Here is a 12,731-nt window from a genome sequence, read left to right as displayed (position 1 = left end):
TATATATATATATATATATATATATATATATATATACTCCTGGCTTCATTTTTATGGATGACAGTGCGTGACCTCACCGAACATCGCAGATGGAGGCGCTGTTGGTATGATAGCATGTTCAGCGAGCGAGGTGGCCTGCCACTTTCCCTAACTTAAATCCCTCCGAGCACGTGTGCGATGCATTGGGGGGACGTATCGCAGCGCGTCCACTTGCACCAACGACCATCCAGCATCAATCAACCGCACTAGTGGAGGAGCGCCTATCGTAAGGACTCCTTACCAACCCTCTGCCCAGCATGGGAGCTCGATGCAGAGCATGCACTGTTGTCTGTAATGATCACGCACCGCGTTAAAAACCAAGTCCCACCTTTTGCAGTGTCCAGGGAACCAACATAAAACGCGGTGACTTCAGTGTAATCACTGTTTTTGAATAAGAGTCACTTCTGTTCGCGTCATTGCATATTTCTTATATTTCAGCAATACTTTGTGCGTGTATTCCAAGTTTCATCGAGCTATGTTACTTGGCAGTGATACATCACGCGAAAGTTACTTTCGGGCTTGAATTGTGCATACCAGTGCTAAACGGCTACCTCGGTCCATGGTTCATAAGCTCAGTTGCAGGTTGCCTGTCTAACGGTTTCTAGCGGCACCGAAAACGGATATTCAATATTTCGTGTGATTATTGACCGAATTCAAAAATTTAAAATGCTCTCTTGACATACTCAATAAGAGGCATAATCTTATGTAACATAATAAGGCAAATATTACAGCTGGAAAGCAACTGACGGTGAGCAAATACACAGACCATTTTAATTCAGTATTTGAGAATCTACATCTACATACATAGGCGACAAGGCAATGTGCGGTGCGTAGCGCGGGGTACCCTGTAACACTACTTGTCAATTTACTCCCTGATCCACTTGGAAATAGAGCGAGGGGAAAACGACTGTCTGCATGCCTCCGTATGAGTCCTAATTTCTCGTATCTTTTGTTCGTGGTCCTTACACGAAATGTGTGTGTGTGGTGGGGGGGGGGAGGGGGGGCAGTAAAATCGTTCTGCAGTCAGTTTCAAATGCCAATTCTCCAAATTTTCTCAACAGTGTTCCTCGAAAAGAACGTCACCTTCCCTCCAGGGATTCCCATTTGAGTTCCCGAACACTTCCATAACACTTCCGTGTTGTTGGAACCTACCGGTAACAAGTCTAGCAGCCCGCCTCTCAATTTCTTCGATGTCTTCCTTGAAACTGATCTAGTGCGGATCTCATACACTGGAGTAGTACTCACGAACAGGCCGCCCTAACGTCCTATATGCGGTTCCTTCGCAGATGAACCACGCTTTCATAAAATTCTTCCAATAAACCGAAGTAGACCATTCGTCTTCCCCACCACGACCCCCACATGCTCGTTCCGTTACATATCACGCTGCAACGTTACGCCCAGATATTTTAAAGACTTAACTTTATCAAGCAGGATACTACTAATGCTGTATCAGAACATAACGACTTTGTTTTTCTTAATCATCCGCATTAATTTACAGTTTTCTACATTTCTACCGTTCATCATACCAACTATAAATTTTATCTAAGTCATATTGTATGCTCCTACAGTAACCCAACTTCGACACCTTCCTGTACTTCACTGCATCATCAGCAAACCACAGATTGTTGCCCACCCTGACCGCCAGATCGTTTACGTATAGAAAACAAATAGCGGTCCTATCACCATCCTGACGATATCCTTGACTCTGATGAACACTAGCTGTCAAGGACAACGTACTGGGTTCTATCGCTTTAAGTCGTCTCAGAGCCTCTCACGTATCTGGGAACATATTACATATGCTCCTACTTTCGTTAAAAGTCTGCAGGGGGCGCCGTATCAAATGTTATTCGGAAATCTAGGAGTATGGAATCTGCCTGTTGACTCTAATCCATAGTTCACAGTATTCATGTGAGAAAAAGGAAAGCTGAGTTTCGCACAAGCGATACTTCCTAAAACCGTGCTAATTCGTGGACATTCATCACACCTTTCTAAGTTTTTCGGTTTCAAGCAAATTTATGAGAGCACTCAGACACTTGCAACAAACTTTACACCTTATTTCAAACATGTACCAAACATTTTCTTCTCTACTGGAGTAAACCTCTCCCTGGCGTGCAGCCCCTCTTGTCGTGTTGGAGTCTGATGACCATCTCCGTGACGATCTCACGGTTACTCAACCAACTCCCGACGAAACGCGCTGATCTCTTTTGCATCCTCTCTGTCTCCTCTATGAATTATTCCTAATAAGGGTCACACTCTGACGAGTGAAATACAAGAATCACACAGGGCAAGGATGTAGTCAAGATTTTGTCAAAGGAGGATTTTTTAAAGAGGACCTTAAATACACACATGTTTTTCATTTTATTCTGAAAACATCTCACCGAATGTGCAATTAAATACTTATTTATTTGACAATATGGTAACTTCATTGTATTGCCAAACGAATTAAAATTCTTTGCCAACATAACACAGGCCAGCCTTCTAACATAAGTTTAACTGTAGCAGAGCAGAAGAACCTTATTGCTGGGTTGAATAACTTAGGAAGATAAACGCATTCAGATCTCCTTCTCCAATAGCTGTCTTTCTCCTACTGCAGTCTTGTATTTAAATTTTACGACTGAAACGAAGTCAGAATTTCTTCAACACATTAAAGAATTCCAGTACCTCAATTCAAATTTATATTTTATTAAATGCATTAAAATTCTTCAGTTTCCCTAATTGATCAAGGATATTTTTCATTATTATTTCAGCAGTCAACTTGAAACTACAGCAACTAAATTTATTATTCAATAAAAGGAATACTCAAATACTATGAAGTTCAGTATTGAGATCTTAAGATTATTTCATGCATTAATTTAAACTAGACTTCCAATGTATGGGACCTCATAAATGAGTTTGTTTTTGTCCCTGATAATATGGTAATACAGTTTTCGATGCCAATAAACTCCTCTACGATGTAAAACATACGTTGTCGTTTACATTTTTATTTACAAATACTTAGACTTTTAACGGCTGAATGCACTGAAAGAACATTTCGAATAAGACAATTCACAATAGAATATCGTTCTTCTACTAAAACTTGAATACATGCTACAGGGTGACAATTATTGAACTATATGAAAAAAACGTAAATTAGTTACAAAATACGGCGTGCACATACTTTAGTCAACATGTAAACGTCACAACAGATATTCGGATTTAGGTTATCACATGTTCGGTATACCTCCCAACACAGGCGATGATGTGGCCAGACGAATAGCGAAATATTGCATGACCCGCTGAAGTATCGGAACATCGATGCTATCGGTGACCTCCTGAATGGCTGTTTTAAGTTCAGCAATGGTTTTGGGGCTATAGCTGTACACTTTGTCTTTAATTTAGCCCCACAAAAACGAGTTCCATGTGTTCAGATCCGGAGAATATGACGGCCAATTGAGGCCCCTACTAATGGGCTTTGGGAACACCAGTGCCAGAATGAGGTCCCCAGAGTGCTCCTATAGTACATCAAACACTCTCCTGCTTTGATAGAGTCCAGCTCCGTCTTGCATAAACCACATCTTTTCGAAATCAGGGTCACTTTGAATAATGGGGATGAAATCATCTTCCAAAACCTTCACATACCGTCCGGTAGTTACCGTGCCATCAAGGAACATCGCATCGATTATTCCGTGACTGGACATCGCATACAAAACATTCACTCGTAGAGGGTAAAGAGACTTTTCGATTGTGAAACGCGGATTCTCAGTCTCTCTAATGCGCCAGTTTTGCTTATTGACGAAACCGTCCAAATGAAAGTGGGCTTCGTCGCTAAACCAAACCACCCCTGCTCATGCTAATTCCCATCGTACCCCGCGGCCAATCGTGCAGTTTGAACGTCCTAACGCAAACCCTTCGGAAGTTATGACGATTTTATTTCATGTAATGCAATAACTGACACCCTGTAGATATCGCCGTTCCACAAGTGAGCCATCCTTATGCACAGATACAGAGCACAAAATGACAATCGCTAGCCGCCTTCTACTGTAAATATAGCTTTTAGCTGCTAGGGAAGAAAGAAATTCAGAAGGAATTGGCTCTAGCCTATAGTAAAGGACCAATCCCGACATTTGACTAAACTGAAAATGGGAAACCACATAAAACCATTTTCAAGGTTACTGACGGATGGATTCGAACCACCTTGTCTCCTGAATTCATGGATTGGTAGCTCAGCGCTTCAAGACGTCGGAAAAACTGGTTGTTGTAACTTTTTCAAATAAAATGTGTGGGCGAGCATTACCAAAATGGTTCAAATGGCTCTAAGCACTATGGGACTTAACATCTGAGGTCATCAGTCCCCTAGACTTAGAACTACTTAAACCTAACTAACCTAAGGACATCACACACATCCATGCCCGAGGCAGCACTCGAACCTGCGACCGTAGCGGTCGCGCGGAAACGGACTGAAGCGCCTAGCACCGCTCGGTCACAACGGCCGGCAAAATGTAAGGGCTATCAAAAAATCTCCGTTCGAAGGCCGTACATTCCAGCACTGGCTGCCAATCAGACAAAATCGTCATGGACACTGAGGCAATCATGCCACCGACACACCAAATTGAAGATACCCGTTTGGTAAAACAAAGTGCACTGCTTCGTGAAGAAGTCAGTAATTGCTTACTACACATCCTCGTGCTACAGGAATCGTCGAACCTTCAAGGTCTTTCTCAAGGGACCAAAGGCGTGATAATCGCGTGGTGAGGAATCAGGACTGGAAGGCGGGTGCTCGACTGCCCTCCACTTAAGTTGGTGTAACTTCTGCCTTACGACATTTCCTATGTCGGGATGTGCGTTATCGTGAAACAGCAACACCATTTGTCACATCATTCCACAACAGCAGGTTTCGACAGACATGCTGCCCATACACATCCTCAGATGGATGTCTACCGGTGTTTGGCATTCGGCAGCCAAAAAAAAAGAATAACAGCACATTGGTCCTGTTTGGACGCATCTGATAATAACGTCGCCATAATTTCCACGTTTTACCGCACGCTCGTCGAAAAGATGCGAATGCCATACTAACCCGTTTTTTTTTTTCACGTCGGTGTTGATACACCCGCATAGGGGTCGCTCTACGTAGCATATGCAGCAGCAACGCCCTCAAATGGAAACTTTTGATCGCCCCTTATATCTTTCAGTTTCACTACACGGCAACTAGATAGTGTGTGTAATTTCACTTAGCCTACAAACCCTGTTCAAGGATGTAGCCTATCTCTTTCGTCGGTGAATATTACTTACATCGGCTTCTTGCAATGAATTTCAGCCTGGCTTCTGTTTTTTCCTACAACTAGTTTAAGTTATGTTATATGTGATAGGGAGAACAGTATTACAAGCTTCCACGCAGAAAAATTCATCTCTGTATCAATGTCCAATTAGTTCCAATATGATCATTTAGCTTCTGTATTACTGTAAAGACGATCAGCTGCGAATTAGAATTTTTTAAATGAAAACAACCTTTGCAAACGGAGCATAAAGGCTTTGACGCCCTTCAGATGGCGGACATAACGTTCAAAATACCATTATCGAAGTGCCAGTTATGACGTCCGTGTAACTCGATATAATGTCATTCAGTCATGGCAATGTATCTTGTTAGTTTCAGCTCAACAGCATGATCAGGTAATTACTTGCATAAATGACTACGTGCACGCACGTAACAAAACTGCCAAATGTCAATAAAACTTGCATTTCTCAAATTCCACATAATTACTATACATATTGTAATAATTTTATTATTATTATCACTACATATACTTAATGTACTATACCCTTCATTAAAGGTGATTATTAGTGCTACACATTTTCAACAACGTGGTGCAGTGGGACTGCTAATAAGATACGAGAGTTGGAACTTTAGTAGTGGCAACTATTTATTTACAGCTCCTACAAAATAGATACGTGTTTCAAAGTTTTACTGACCTTCAAAGTAGTCACCAGCTTTGTGTACAACCCGTTGCCAACGATGTGGAAGTCGTAGGATACTCTTAGCAGTGCCAGTTGTGTTGACAGTTCGAGCTACGCGGTCTATTGCCCGACGAATTTGTAGCAGTTCTGAAGCGAATGCCGTGAAGTGTTTCCTTCACTTTAGAAATCGAGTTGAACTTACGAGGGCTTAAGTCAGGGGAGTGCAGTAGGTGGTACAGCACTTAGGAGCCCCATCAGTCAAACAAATCAGCAACAGCTTGCATGTACGTGCTTCAGCTTTGTCCTGCAAAATGATGGTCAGGTCCTGCAGAAAGGGTCACCACTTCTGTCTCTGTGCTGTTCATTTTTGGAACACAATCTACCGTCAGCTTGGAGATAGAAGTGATGACACCTTCTGCAGGACATGACCATCCTTTTGCAGGAGAATGCTCAAGCACGTACAGTGCAAGCTGTCATTGATTTGTTTGACTGATGGGGCTGCTAAGTGCTATATCGCCTACTGCACTGCCCTGACTTAAGCCCTCGTAAGTTCAACTCGATTTCTAAACTGAAGGAAACACTTCACGGCACTCGCTTCAGAACTGCTACAAATTCATCGGGTAATAGACCGCGCCGCTCGAACTGTCAACACAACTGCCACTGCTAAGAGTATCCTGCGACTTCCACATCGATGGCAACGCGTTGTACACAATGCTGGTGATTACTTTGAAGTTCAGTAAAACTTTGGAACACGTATCTGTTTTGTAGGAGCTGTAAATAAATAGTTGCCACTATTAAAGTTCCAACCCTCGTATATCCTCTCGTTAAGGTAGGTGTCTGGTAATCACGTTCCTTGAAGTTTCATGTCGAGATGTTTTGTACTAAAATAAAAAGGAAATAGCCACATATAAAATTTTGCCGAGAGATCTTACTGCAAAGTGGGACTGACGTGTTTCTTTACGCCTCGAATTTATTCATAAGTTGTGTTCTGAGTAAATTTATAGATCTCTGCAATTGTAGATATGTAAATATTTCTGTCTTTAATACACTGTTACCTTTAAAAAATTGCCACTTGTGCAACTAAGAAAGCACATACGGTTGCGCCAAAAGCATTTCGCTTTTTATTGTGAAAGCGTTCCAGTCATGATCCGTGTCCCACCCACCCCGCATTTCACTTCACGCTGGCTGCGCTACAAGCTATAAGCTTACAGGCGGCAGTAGTATGCTGCACAGTTTATTTGTCTACAAAAAATCACCACAGGCTTTGATGTTTTGATGCAGGCTGGGTTCTGAAACATACACAGACGAGTCAAGAAATATAAGAACTCAGAGGAAAGCGCAAATTAATTGACGCGTCGTTAAGTGTAGCGCGACCTAGCTAATTAAAAATTCTCACTTATAATGGTGCGATATATTCGGTGTCAGTGAAAAGCTCTAACCAGCTAATGCCGATACGAGGCAGGAACAACACACGTCGTTACTGGTCATAAATCTGAGATAAATCTGAGGGGTAGTATTAATTTATCCGCTGGATAAAAGACGGGTACTACAAACATAGTACTTTGCCTTTACCATCAACGAAGAAACAGAAAGCCGGCCGAAGTGGCCGTGCGGTTAAAGGCGCTGCAGTCTGGAACCGCGAGACCGCTACGGTCGCAGGTTCGAATCCTGCCTCGGGCATGGATGTTTGTGATGTCCTTAGGTTAGTTAGATTTAACTAGTTCTAAGTTCTAGGGGACTAATGACCTCAGCAGTTGAGTCCCATAGTGCTCAGAGCCATTTGAACCATTTGAAGAAACAGAAAGGCCAGTACGTCAAAATGTTTTTTTTTTATCTTTTGACATAAATGTGGCGCTGCACACATTCAAACAGTATGAGAATTACACCAAACCTTTTATTAGTCATGCATTACACAGAGGTCTAGGAACGTCTCCAGAATTCAAAAATGAGAATTCCAAAATAATTAGCGTTCGCCTGTTGTCCGTTCCTGAGTCTTTCTTTTTTATGTGGCCACCGTCCCCCAGACAACCAGTTTTTTGCCGGTTATAAGCAGCTTCCTGTCCAATTTTTAAATTTTGTCTGTTTACGACATTTTTTACAATTCTTTTTTCGCTTCCGGTTGTTTTGTATAGCAAAGCAAACTTGTACACATCAACAACAAACAGTTCAATCGCGACACAGAAATTTTTAACTAAGACGTAATGAAAATCTTGAGGCTCAACTCCTCTGGGAGGTGTTTCAACCGTAGTAAAATGTGCCTATCGAAAAATTCTTTGATGCCAAAAATACTCAAAATTATATTATTACTTGAAGCGAGATGCTTACCTATACGCTTCAAACGCGATTGGCAAATATGCAGTCGCAGAGAAGGTTCCGGTTTGCAAAAATCTGTGACTCAAGACCAATACATTCGCGTGATTGCAACTTTAAATGACTGCCAAAATCGTATTGTACTGCCATCAGCTGCTACGAAAAAGCTTAGCGATGCTACGGTTTTGGATTATCACAGATCGTCATCATGCACAGGAAGCTTAATGAATCGTGCTTACTGGGAATTTCTCGTTCATGGCGGGCAGCTGCAACAAATGTATTTGTGTGCATTCCTGTACAGGGGGAACAGTCAGTATTCAGCGATATGGCAGGAACGATCATTCGAAGCATAAAAATCTGCTGAACATGGGCTCTAAAGTGCATGAGCTTGTTCGTCTTCCTACGGTGAAACACATCTCTTCTGCTGAACAAGTGCTGATAGTTTGAAATGTACGCATTTTGGAGCACATATTGTTTGCTTAGAATTATCGTTCCTGTCGTGTCCCTCAATATTGGCCATTGCTTCTAGGACACCCTTTATGTCGTTCAGCCCTGGTTTACATACCGTCTGAAACGCAAAGCCGGCCGCGGTGGTCTCGCGGTTCTAGGCGCGCAGTCCGGAACCGTGCGACTGCTACGGTCGCAGGTTCGAATCCTGCCTCGGGCATGGATGTGTGTGATGTCCTTAGGTTAGTTAGGTTTAAGTAGTTCTAAGTTCTAGGGGACTAATGACCACAGCAGTTGAGTCCCATAGTGCTCAGAGCCATTTGAACCATTTCTGAAACGCAAACTGAAGATCAAAGCTACATAAACAAAAAATATTAAATTCCTATATTTGCTTTTCTGTATTAGATTCTGATGTTCAGTTTGCATTTGTGACGTTAAGTGCAGTGGGGCTGAACGCCATATCGGTATCCACACAATTACTGTGACTGAAAAACTTCCTGTGTCTGACAGTGATTAGTGCCAATTGAAGCTGCTGACAATAAATATCTACAAACTGTGGGCAACATTTATTGAAGTTATTTCACTAGGAGATTACTCTTGGTATAATTACAAGAGTTTCTTTTTTTTTTACCGTCATTATCTGTGGAAGCAATCGAAGCCCGTAGAGGTACAATAAGCGGGTGACTGTCGCAGATAACTGTTTTATTTCGATGTAATTACCAGTCGTAGTCTTCAAGACGCCGTCCTTTATGAGCGAAACAATACTCGGCTCCCCAGAGTTTTAATCACGTGTTTACGAGCCGCAGACTTCTAAAATGTCGGTACGAATGATTCAAACATTAGCAATAATAGTTCCTAATATTCTCACGGTTAACAAAAGAATAACAGAAGCTGAAATGCATACCTTTCGCTAAATTTCTATGCTTATTAGCGGTCTGGAAATTTAATTAAAAGTAATTGGGTGTTATTTGGTTGGGGCGGAGACCCGACATACAGGCAAACAACGGAAGTTCAAGCTCTGTGACGCTGTCGTGAGGAACAATCCCACGTCTATGTTTCGATTCTAACGCTGCCCGATTATATTGCAGTTTCATAAATGGTATGATGTACATAGTTCAAATTCATTTATTTTGATGATAGCCACTGTTTATTATACAACAATTTCAGTGTAGCAATATTCCAGTCCGTACTCGCAATCGCCATTTCTGTTGCAGTACTATATGCCCCAGGTTAGTGTCATTCTGTAAAATACCCCAGGAAAATTGCCAAATTTCAGCTGAAATATCGTATAGCTTAATTACTGTTTCTCCTCGTGTACATGCGATAGTTAAACACTTAAGGCACTTGGATATAAATGAACTATCGTAATGACTTCTTGTTGCTCTCTTTTTCTCCCGACTTATTCCTCTTATCGTAGTTCCATTTTTTATCTTCCGTCGACGTTTATCTCGCTTTGATATTACTAGTATTTAATTTAGCACTTAACTCACTTGGTGCCTTTTCGGTGACGTACGCAATGTGCTGTGGTCGGTCTCTGGTATTCCTATGTTTAAACCTGTAATACTTATTTTCGCAACCATATAAGTGTTGTTTAAATACTCCGTGTTGGTTTTACTGCACCAGCTGAAGCCGCAGTATTTTACTTTTCATCACATCAAATCACATACTTTTGTATGGTTCTTTAAATAGTACACATAAACAAACTGTCAGAGAGCTGAATTTTACATTCTGAAATATTATAATATATTTGTAGCAAGTAAATTTACACATAAAACTAATTTCCAAGGCTTAAAGTTGATACAAAAAGAAAGTTTGCAAAACTTATATTAAATGCGGGGATTTACATTATTCTTTATCACCGCTCAGACCACGTCTGATCGTAGCTAACACTTTAAGTATTTTATTGGAGAAATAGAAAAAACCGTTATCCTGAAGTTATTCCTCTGAATAATATTGCGGTAGCAGGACTGTTGTAAAATAGCTGTCTTGTCCGTCTATTTCTTGGTCTTTATCACTACTTTCCTCCATCCAGGGAATAACAATTTCGACAAGCTTAGGATCATTAAAACTGACACACATTGCTGTGGCACATTTTGTAGTATACCGAAGAAAACAGGTACGTAGTTCACGAGGCGCGGTGTTAGAGACCACAAACACGTGCCACTAAAAGTGACAACAACAAACAAGGAAGGAGATAATGCAGCCGAAAAAAGACATTATAGGGTTGGTGGCTTAAGGGAGGAAAGGGGGGGGGGTATAGAAGATTCCCGCCAGAAATATCTTGGAGAGCGAGTTCGAAAATTTTCGCGCCGCCTAAGAGACAAAAGCAAAACAATGATAATGGTATGTAGTCAAATTAAATCAGGTGGTGCTGAGGGAATTAAATTGGAAAACGAGACACTTAAAGTAATGGACGAGTGTTATTATTCGGGCAGCAAAGTAACTGATGATGTCCGAAGTAGAGAGGACACAAAATGTATACTGGCAATGGCAAGAAAAGCATTTATCAAGAAGAGAAATTTGTTAACATCGAATGTAGATTTGAGTGGTAGGAAGTATTTTCTGAAGGTATTTGTCTGGACTGTAGCCATGTATGCAAGTGAAACGTGGACGATAAACAGTTTAGACAGGAAGAGAACAGAAGCTTTCGAAATGTGGTGCTATAGAAGAATGTTGAAGATCAGATGAGGTAGAGGAAGTAACTAACGCGGAGGTACTGAACAGAAATGGGGAGAGAACTTGACAAAAAGAAGCGATCAGGTGATAGGACACATTTTGAGGTAATCAGGGATTATCAATGTAGTATTGGAGGGAAGTGTATGTGTGGGGCGATCGTAGAGGAAGACCAAGATATGAATACAGTAGGCAGATTCAGAAGGATTTCGGTTGCAGTAGTTATTCAGAGATGAAGAGGCCCGCACAGGATAAAGCAGCGTGGAGAGCAGCATCAAACCACTCTTCGGACTGCAGTTATGGGATATCTTCGTTCCAGTCACGGTACTGCATACATACGCTCTCGAGAGGACCTACTGTCTCCCTGTCCTACACCGACTCTTCACTCCCTATCCTACACTCCTCTCCTTACTGTTTTCTTACTTGAAATCGCACTGGTGCTCACTCTGACCAGCTCACATTGTCAGCACGACAACGCCCAGCGAATGTCCGCCTCTCAAATCAGTTGACCCTCTGTGTAAATCGTATCGTCACAAAATGCATTACCAGCACATCACCACCAGACAGGTCGCGTACGTTCGAAGAATATGTGAAAAAAAAGCCATTGCCAGCTCGGTATTTCGCAGCAGCGAGCGCGGCGAGGATCCGGCTGTGGCACCGGCAGTGCACGCCCCCCAGCGGCTGCAGCGGCGGCGGACTCACTTTGTTCATGCCGTTCCCCATGGTGGTGGCGGCGGCGGCGGCGGCGGGGGCGGTGCGCGCGCTGCCGGCGGCCGCTCACATGGCAGGCGAGCGACTGCCGGCTGGCCGGCCCGCCGCCTGCGCCTCGCCTCGCCTCGCCTCGCCAGCCCGGCGGCCGCCGCTCGATACTGCGGCAGCGCTCGGCGCTCGGCGCTCCGCGACCACGGCACACGGGACACGCGCGCCTGGTCAGTGCGCCGGCCGACTCCTCGGCGCTCGCACCGGCCGTCAGCTAGTCACTCCGCGGAAGCACTCACCCTAGCTTAGGGATGGCAGTAACCGATACCTGTACTGCAGTCCTGAATAACTGGTACTTTTCGGTATTCGTTTGGTCTCGATTACAAAAGGTGTTTTTTTCTAATAACCGACTAAAAAAACGAAATATAGACTAGCCATAGCAGCAGCGCAGAGTCTTCGTTTACAAAATTGTTGAGGCTTTCGTGGCCACTTGCTGACAAACTGCCTATTGGCTTCTGTCTCGGGTTCTTCGGCCGACGTTCATCTAATGATTTTTCTGACGTTTCGCCAGCACGAGTGGCTGGCATTGTCAAAGCTTCACCCTCCATTGCCGGTGGTGAACTGGAGCCGAG

At 42.9% G+C, this 12,731-nt stretch overlaps 1 protein-coding gene across 1 annotated transcript in view; it reads right to left on the bottom strand.

Moving 5' to 3' along the window:
• LOC126252408 (dual specificity protein phosphatase 22) overlaps positions 1-12,175 on the bottom strand; it is a 571,353-nt gene extending 559,178 nt beyond the window's left edge. The window contains exon 1 of the mRNA XM_049953298.1: positions 12,103-12,175. Within this exon, the coding sequence (XP_049809255.1) occupies positions 12,103-12,123 (21 nt within the window). The 5' untranslated portion in view covers positions 12,124-12,175. The remainder of the gene's footprint in view (positions 1-12,102) is intronic.
• Between the last annotated feature and the right edge of the window lie 556 nt (positions 12,176-12,731).

Source organism: Schistocerca nitens, chromosome 4 (genome assembly GCF_023898315.1).
Source record: "Schistocerca nitens isolate TAMUIC-IGC-003100 chromosome 4, iqSchNite1.1, whole genome shotgun sequence".
Taxonomy (NCBI): domain Eukaryota; kingdom Metazoa; phylum Arthropoda; class Insecta; order Orthoptera; family Acrididae; genus Schistocerca; species Schistocerca nitens.
Note: the sequence above shows the minus strand (reverse complement) of the source record. Positions and strands in the feature narration are given on the sequence as shown.